Source organism: Thunnus maccoyii, chromosome 18, assembly GCF_910596095.1.
Source record: "Thunnus maccoyii chromosome 18, fThuMac1.1, whole genome shotgun sequence".
Classification (NCBI taxonomy): domain Eukaryota; kingdom Metazoa; phylum Chordata; class Actinopteri; order Scombriformes; family Scombridae; genus Thunnus; species Thunnus maccoyii.
The window spans coordinates 12,934,790-12,943,132 of NC_056550.1; the positions used below are offsets into that span (position 1 = coordinate 12,934,790).

Here is an 8,343-nt window from a genome sequence, read left to right on the forward strand (position 1 = left end):
GGACATACAGTACAGTTATGTGGTATGCATCTTAACCAGTTGGCTACCAGGGTATGCCCTTCATGTTAAATTTGAGGAGACATCAGCTTACACAGTAACTGACCACAGTCAATCCTAAAAAGAAATTACACATAGTTTTACATATATTCCAATTTTCTAACACTTATTAACTTCCTCAAAATCCTAACATGACAATGTTTGTGCACTCTGAGTGAATCACCCCAGAAAGTAAACAACTGAGTCATTATGTCTTCCACTAAGAAATGACCTGTTTCATAAACAGAAACGTGGTTGTTCTATTTAGTAAAATTGTCCAGTGTAATCAGGCTACATTATTATGATAAAATACTCCAGAGCATTGTAGCACTCATTACAGTTTTGAAATGATAATCACTAATCTTTTACAGGCTACATTCCGAACATAACCTTCCCAATCATGAGGGCTTTGTTGTATTTTCAGAAATATAGTTTGACTATATTTATTTGATATAAATCTTTGTAACATACCAATTAGTACAATACCAGTCTGACTTAAGAAAAGTAAAAACACTCCTTTCCATTTACAACTCATCTTAACCTTATATGTCCAATAGATTGTATAACACAACCTAGATAAAGGGAGAGTTGATGTCTATGACTCATCCTTTCTGCCTGTCTTAAAGTAGCTTGGAGAGTCACAGTCTCAACTCATGATGTACAGAGAACCATTAACAAAAATAATAACCAGCTGGATCAGGAGTGTGCAAAAAGCAATCAAACGTCCATCAAACGTATATTCAGGATGACCTGTTCCACACATACAGTCATACATGCGCACAAACACAGTGTCACAGCCCAAGATAAACAAACACACTCCCACCACACTCTGTTACTGTACACACACACAGTATCAGCAACTGAGATAAACACACACACACACACACACACACACACACACACACACACACACACACACATACACACACACACTGAACTTTACACAGCCCCAAGTGTATCAGGGGACACACAGACAGACAAGTGATGATGAACCAGCCCCAGAGGGACCATGATACGCCAGAAGGGTCAGAGTGATTTTAGTCAGCTAGCACTGGCATGATACAGTCAAGCTGGAGCAGTAACAGCACAGAGGTCTCAACTTGTAATACTGCAAAACCTAAGCACTGGTCAACATTTCATGCAGTAGTGTGATGGTTTTCAAAAACACTTGAGTGACTTTCCTTGGGTAGTCCCTCTAATGAACAATCATCGCCGTAAAAATGTTTAAACTGAGTCCTCGTGCAACAATGTAAGCAGCTAAATATCCAAAGCTAAAGTGCTACCTTATATGGTTATATGTTGTATGAGTACTTTTGGAAAGGTTGATAGAGTTCATTTTAAATAACAAAGAGACAGTAATTGAATTTGAAATGGTTGAGGCCCAATTTCAGTCCAGCTATTCCAGTTCATTATGATAGGATATACATATGATTGAATCTCATTCTGTCCTGGATAGACAGCGCTGCCAGTTATACATTAACAGGCAACATCCATGAGAACACTGGGTGAAATGTAACTGACCAGCTTAACATTCAGCTACACACTCCTGGACAGCTTTTAAAACTGTTTTCCACTATTGCATGATGAATTTCATAAGTACGGTTAATAAGTTACTCTACTGGTACGGTAGAAGAGACACGTGTTCTGGTCTACAGGAAGTCAAGAGCGCAGAGGAATAGCACCCTGGAGCAGGTAGGGATTCAGTATCCTGCAGTTAAAAGCACTTCAGCAGATGTTTTTCTGTTATTGTCACCTTAGAAGATGTCTGCCGAACACAGTCTGATGGTCTGATGGCGCAGAGAAAGTTACTAGAACAAACTGTGTTCCTGCTCTTGCCACACTATACATTTTATAGGTAAATAACCAATTCACAGATCTGTATTTTCATCATACAGGCCTCAACAAATGCTTCCATCCACAGTATGTAGCACAAGGTTTCAGCCTGTCTGCTGTGTAAATTATTACATGGTTTAGCAGCATGCTAGCTAACAGCCTTGTCATACATATGAGGCCAGGCTTTAGTTCAGGATGTTATCAGGCTTGACACAGTCACACTCCCAGTATCTCTATATGTAATGACACTCAGCCCAAGGGCAATGGTGCCAGCACAGCCTGCATGATGTGAACATGTTGCTGAAGGCTTGTGAGGCCTGTGTACTAATATATCAGGCAGAGGATAAGAAATGTGTCGAAGTATGTAATATATCACCTAATGTAGCATTTGCTCCTGATAGAATTCACTAAAGCAACAGACTAAAACTGCAGTCCAGCAGCTAAAGGCATTGTTAATTTTCTGACCTAAGCTATTGCATGTGAACTGTCAAATGGTTTGCTAAGAACATTAACAACGTACCAAAAAGGTGACCTAAAAAGGATGCAGGCGTATCTAAGAAAAACCTGATTTTTCTGACTGCAGGACAAAATACTGGATTTGTCCTGACATGTTAGAAAACCCTAAAATACTTTGCATAATCTCCTTTAAGACCTGTATCAACCAGCTCAACCACAAAGACCAATGACAAACTGAACAAGTGTAATTATTTTCAAGCTTTTTAATACAAACTTAATAAACTATCAGTCCCTCTTAACATGTAAGACACTGACTCCGAATACTTTGTTATACCGTTTGTTTTATCAAGTATTGCACAATGTAGGTACAAAATTAATATACGATTACATTTTGTCCATAATATAGCAAAAATCTTTAAACTCTTAACAGAAAATACAACTCTTATGTTTTTCAAAAAAAGCAAATATTCTTAAATCCCACCACTACGGAATATTCTGTACACAATCTTTAGAATAGTCAATGTTTTTTTTAAAGATGGATTCATTTTATAATTTCAATAAAAAAAGAAAACATAAAGTTGCTGCAGCCATCACAGATCACTGGAGTAGTAAAAAGATATAAATGCAATACCATGTCGTAGAAACAATAGATACTCTGATATTTTACAAACTCTGTACTAAATTAAATTATACAATTAGAAAAAAGACCAGGAAATCCCACTTATTTATGCCAATTCCTTGAAAAATTGGCTGTGTCCAGTTATGTTTAAATACTGAAAGAGGCCATGACTTGTGGTGGTATTTTTTTTGTCTTTTTTTATATCTTAAAACAGTCACATAAAAAAAAATATTTTGTGCTTGGTTGGCAAAAGAAATAACAATGATGCATGTTGAAGTTTAGGTAACCAAGCTTGGACATCTTGTACTACAAGCTTCATCATTTAGGGGAAAAAAAAAAAGGTATAACTCAAGGGGGCAAAGTAGTTCACCCTCGGGCTCATGCTCTTAAGACTCGTAACATAGATCTTACAGTTGACAAGTCACTTTTTCCTTTTATCCTTGACATTCTGTTCTTGTTTACACTTTTTTTTTTTTCAAAATGTGCATTTGTGTTTGTTTCCCCCCTATCACATTATCTCTGGTCGTTTCTGTGTGAAGTAGTAGCTTAAGTAGTACCTTTACGTGTACTAGTTGGCCATAACTGGCTGGAATTGCTGGTTAGAATACTGCATGTTGTTCAAGCTGAAATTCAAGCCATCCATAAGGGACTTGTCGTTAAGGCCACCATAGGCCGCAAACATGTCGAAGGCATTGCTGTACTGCAGCGGGCTGAGGCTGAGCGAGCTGTCCCCAGGGAAGAGAGCACTCTGGCTGCCCTGGCCCTGCAGGCTGGGGAACACAAACTCCTTGGCATTGGGGGACAGGGCTGAGGGCTTCTGGTGCTGCTGCTGCTGCTGCGTTCCGAGGCCCAACCCGTACAGAGAGTGCATGGAGGTGGAGATGGCTTTCTGTTTCAGGAGACTGTTCACATTCAGGCCCAGGTTGGTGGGAGAGGTACGTGCAACCTTGTTCCCAGCACTACTGCTGCCATTGTTGTTGCGTCCACTGCTCTTCATCTTAGTGGAGCCAAACTTGGTGGCGGCAAAGGTGGCAGTTGTGAAGGTTAAAGGCTGCGTGGAGCGGGGCATAAAGGTGGGGCTGACGGCTGCCGAATGACCGAAAGGAGGAGAGGGTGAGCTGGAGCCCGGAGAGGTGCCATTCACAGGCTCATTGATAGGCATGAAGACCTGTGCGTCGGGATTGAAACTGTTCTTGATCTCCTTGTCCAGATCAATCCCCCCACTGTTAGCTCCACTTTCATTGCTGTCGTCAACATACAATACTTTGACGGGACCCTTCTCCCCAATCTGGTAGGACACCTCAAAGGGGTCAATCCACACGCTGAGGTCCTGGGGCAGGTTGTTGCGGACATCCTCAATGTCCAGCCCACTCTCTTTGGCTGCCTTCTCCACCACAGGGTCCACTTTCTCCCCCACGTGGATGCATCTGAATCCTGAGCCCTTGTATGGCTTTTCTGGGTACCAGTGTCCCTCATATTTCTGCTTCAGCTGCCGCTCCAGCTCCTCGCCGAAGATGTTGACCCGTCGCCTTGGCAGCTTGTTATACAGGTACGAGATGATGAAGTTGAGAGCTACTTGGATTTCAAGCTGCATAGCTGACTGCTGAAGTTTATCAGGTGCGTGAAGATTAGGTGTGTCTGAATGTGTCCACTAGGTCTGCTTTGTTTATCCGTGGTTGGCAACACAGATGCTCTCCAGGCAGGATGGCGAAAGCAACCGGAATTCAGATCAAAACAGGTTCAAAAGCAAAAGTGCTGGTTTCTTAGAAGTGGTGTCTTTCCACAGGGTGTGGTATTTATTTCCTGTGACAATCGAAAGAGAAAAATGAATTTAGATTTCATTCATTTCAAGATGTTACACAGTAATCATAAAACATACATTCATAAGTGAGTGTTAAGTTTTTTTTTTTTTTTTAAGAGAGCACTGAGTGAAATATTTACTTTTTGGCTGCTTGAGACCACAACTGCAGACTTTATGAGGAGAGTGCGTAAGTGTCCTTTAATTATTAACCATTTGCAGTCTGAAGTACCACTGTATGTTGCAGTTTTAACTGCTGTAAGCTCAAATATCATACACTGAATGTCATAAGAAAGACAACCAAAGCAGAATTTCAAAGCTACAAATTAGATAGGGGGGAAATGTGCAGCTATTGCAGAAATAATGACAGAAGGTCAATTGATTTCTTTCTTGTTGATCTGTTTATACGTATATTTGTTTATCTAAATGGCAAAAAGCAGGTATTGAGCACATTAATCTCACACTAGCACTCAGGAATCCTGTTACATAATAGGCTGCTGGATAGCCTCCATACAGCAGGAGACCGCAAACTAATGCGAAGTAGTTGCATTAAATTAACGAAAATGGTAAACTTATCCGAGGAAATGCCCAGCCAATAATGTCTAATAGAGGATAAGTTGGCGAGGAGATCATTTGGGTGGATTTCAAAGCTTACAATCGTGTCAGTGGGGCTGGTTTGATATGCGTGAGGCACAGCCGATTAGTCGAGGTGCTTCCTACATTAAAAACAATGTTGAAATAAGACTTAACCCACTATGGCTACACCCATGTCTGGCAATTTTACACAGCAAAGAGGAAATACTGGAACACAGCTTTAAATAAAATGAAAATGTACAACACATAAAAATTAAACGCAAAGACACAACTTGGGCTAAAATCATCCTCGCCAAGAGCTGGATTGAAGGGAAGGATCTCGAGGCTCCTTAAATACCTCACAGTCGGTTAATTTGTTCATCATATGGGAAAGAAGCTGCACTGGGGAATAACTGCAACATTATCGCCTCCCTCACGAAGCTGCCCTTGAAGACAGTATCCTATAGGAGATTCCTCACAGTTGTGAAATGGCTACAGGTCTTGATTAATCTTATCGGTTTTACAAAGTTAGAGGCATATTGTTGCAATTTCACAAGAATTGCAGGGGAGCAATGGTTTTAACAGCCGATATCGACCGCAATTGAGATTAAAAGACACAATAAAGTAGATAAGGTAGGCTACTGGGGAAATTCGCGAGCATATCAGACGCATTTCAAGGCTCTATGGAAATATTATTGCCATATAGCCTATCATTTTTTGAACTGAGATAAGAGAAAAAAAGGACATGCTACACGTTTCTATCGCACGCACGCGCCTCCCCCCACACACATACACACACACACACACCCTCCCTAACTTCGTGGACTGACGCAGCAAATCAGCTTAGTAAGTATGAGCTACAATACGACAGCAAGCCAAATGAAGACACATATCGCACACACACAAGTAACAGAGACAAGTCAGCTGAATATACTTACTTTTTTGTAAAAAAAAAACAAAAAAAAAAAACAAAGATTCTCAGTAGTTCTGAAGTACCGTTAGTTAGTGCAAATAGAAAAAAAGTATAAATACTTTCTTCACATAGAATATATTATCAACATTACAAAAAAGTATTCCAGTACATGAAGATTTCGGAGGATTGGCGTTTGCTTCGGTTTCTGTTTTTAAGGTTATTTTGCGTTTTTTTCCTCTTTCAGCAGGCTTGCAATGTAGCTCCCTCCTACTCGGGAGTTTTGCAACTTCGTCCCCCTTCTGTTACAGTGTTGCCTTTATTTATAGCTTTCCTCCGCCATGGGCACGAGGTAGGCGGTGATGCGGTTTCAGAGGTCAAAACAATGCGAGGGGCTGTGATTGGACTACAGTCCGAGTCCCGCCCTCTGAGTGATGCCCGAGTCCTGCGCTCATTGGTTGATCTGCGCTGACAATCCGAGACATATGATTCTGTGAAATGGGAGAGACGCCTATGGTGAGCGCTTGCGTCAGAGATAACCTAGGTCTGTGCTGACAGCAAAAGGCAAAAGTAATTAATGTTAACACAAACGATATTATATAAAGATATATCCTGCCTGTGTCTGAATTGTCTTGAATTAAATACTCTGTATTGTAGACTATGTTTTACAGGCTAAACCTTTTCCACTAGTCAGGAACATACTGTATAGGCAGGTCTTCACCATCACACAAAAATCAGGGACACTGTGCTATTAATTAATATACGTAGGTATTGTACTGCACATAACATGCTGCTCTTTTAATGCCTGTGCCATGTTTAGGCTAAATACCGGACAACTGAGCCTCAAAAGCAGCCATTTGTGCGACTATAATCTCATTTATATCATATACTTACCTATTATCAAAAATTGTTCATAGGCTTTAAGACCACATTTGCGTGACCTGCCACGAAAAAATGCAGTTTATGATGAATATATATTGCCTGAGAGGAGATTCCCTACAGCGGAACAATACAGCTGGCAGCAGTGTGGGTGGTGCTCAATGCTATCTAGAAAAACACATGCGCTGATTGGTCTAAAACGGGGCAGGAACCCTACGGTGAATGGTGTGTCCGTATCCAAGGTGCTGATGTAGGCTGCGCACGTCATTGATCGGCTGAACGCACGCTGTTGCCAAATTTAAAGAGCACTAACACACAAAGGTGTATATATTCATGATATGAAGTCACTGCCCCACAATGTCAGTGTAACTTAACACTAGTGTTTGTGTTGAAATGGAAAAAAAGTCGTATCTATTATTTGAATTGTTTATTTACCACAGTAACGAATGAAACATACAGACTCCTAATGGTTAAGGCTGTTGTAAAATGTCAGAGAGAAAAGTGAGCCTAATAATAAGAATTATAAACAAAACCTTTACTTTTTCTTTTTTTTCATTTACTTTTTCTGTAGGTTTGTATGGATGATGCCATATGGTGATCATTTACTGCCTTTAAAGCTTTTGTGGCCTATTTTAGTCTCTTCTATTCATATCTCTTCATAATGCTGTGTGTGTGTGTGCCATTCTTTTGTCATCACAGCATCTGCGCTTGTAACGGAGAGGCTGCTGGTCTGCATAGGCTTGCTGACAGAGTGGACTTTTAGACATTCTTCAAGCACTTAAGGTTTGCCAAGCGGAGTCATGTGCTTGTTGTGAGCTGTAAATGTGTGCGAAAGGGCTCCCATGGAAAGTGCTGTGGGGATCAAATACATGAGACAGAAGATAGATGAGACAGAGGCGGAATAGAGGAGAGATTATATGGTTTGACATTGCCCCGTGGATTCAGATTCAGGCTCTATCTTAGAGTCAAAGTGGGTGGGAGAGTGAGTTGGCTGCCAGCGACACTGTGACTTCCACAGTCCTGGCAAGGCCTTCTGGGTTGTTTTTACTGTTAACAGCTCAGCTCAATCTAACGTCACATGTCCTCTAGGACCAAAGCCATACGGACATTCTGCTTTTTATGGTAGTTTACATATTCTTTTTTAGTAGTGTGTAATGTGTGTGTGTGTGTGCTTGTGGTATTTGCAGTTATAACAAACAGCCGTCACCTGCCAGAGCAAGGTCAGCTGCCATAGTGAGG

The 8,343-nt window shown here is 40.9% G+C and overlaps 1 protein-coding gene across 1 annotated transcript; it reads right to left on the reverse strand.

Annotated features, from left to right (window-relative positions):
• Positions 1-2,573: 2,573 nt before the first annotated feature.
• On the reverse strand, positions 2,574-7,199 carry tob1a (transducer of ERBB2, 1a). The gene is made up of 3 exons (XM_042392223.1): positions 7,120-7,199; positions 6,254-6,716; positions 2,574-4,747 (listed from the first exon to the last, which is right to left on the reverse strand). The coding sequence occupies exon 3, from the start codon at positions 4,536-4,538 to the stop codon at positions 3,513-3,515; it is 1,026 nt and encodes a 341-aa protein (XP_042248157.1). The 5' UTR covers positions 4,539-4,747; positions 6,254-6,716; positions 7,120-7,199; the 3' UTR covers positions 2,574-3,512.
• Positions 7,200-8,343: the final 1,144 nt, after the last annotated feature.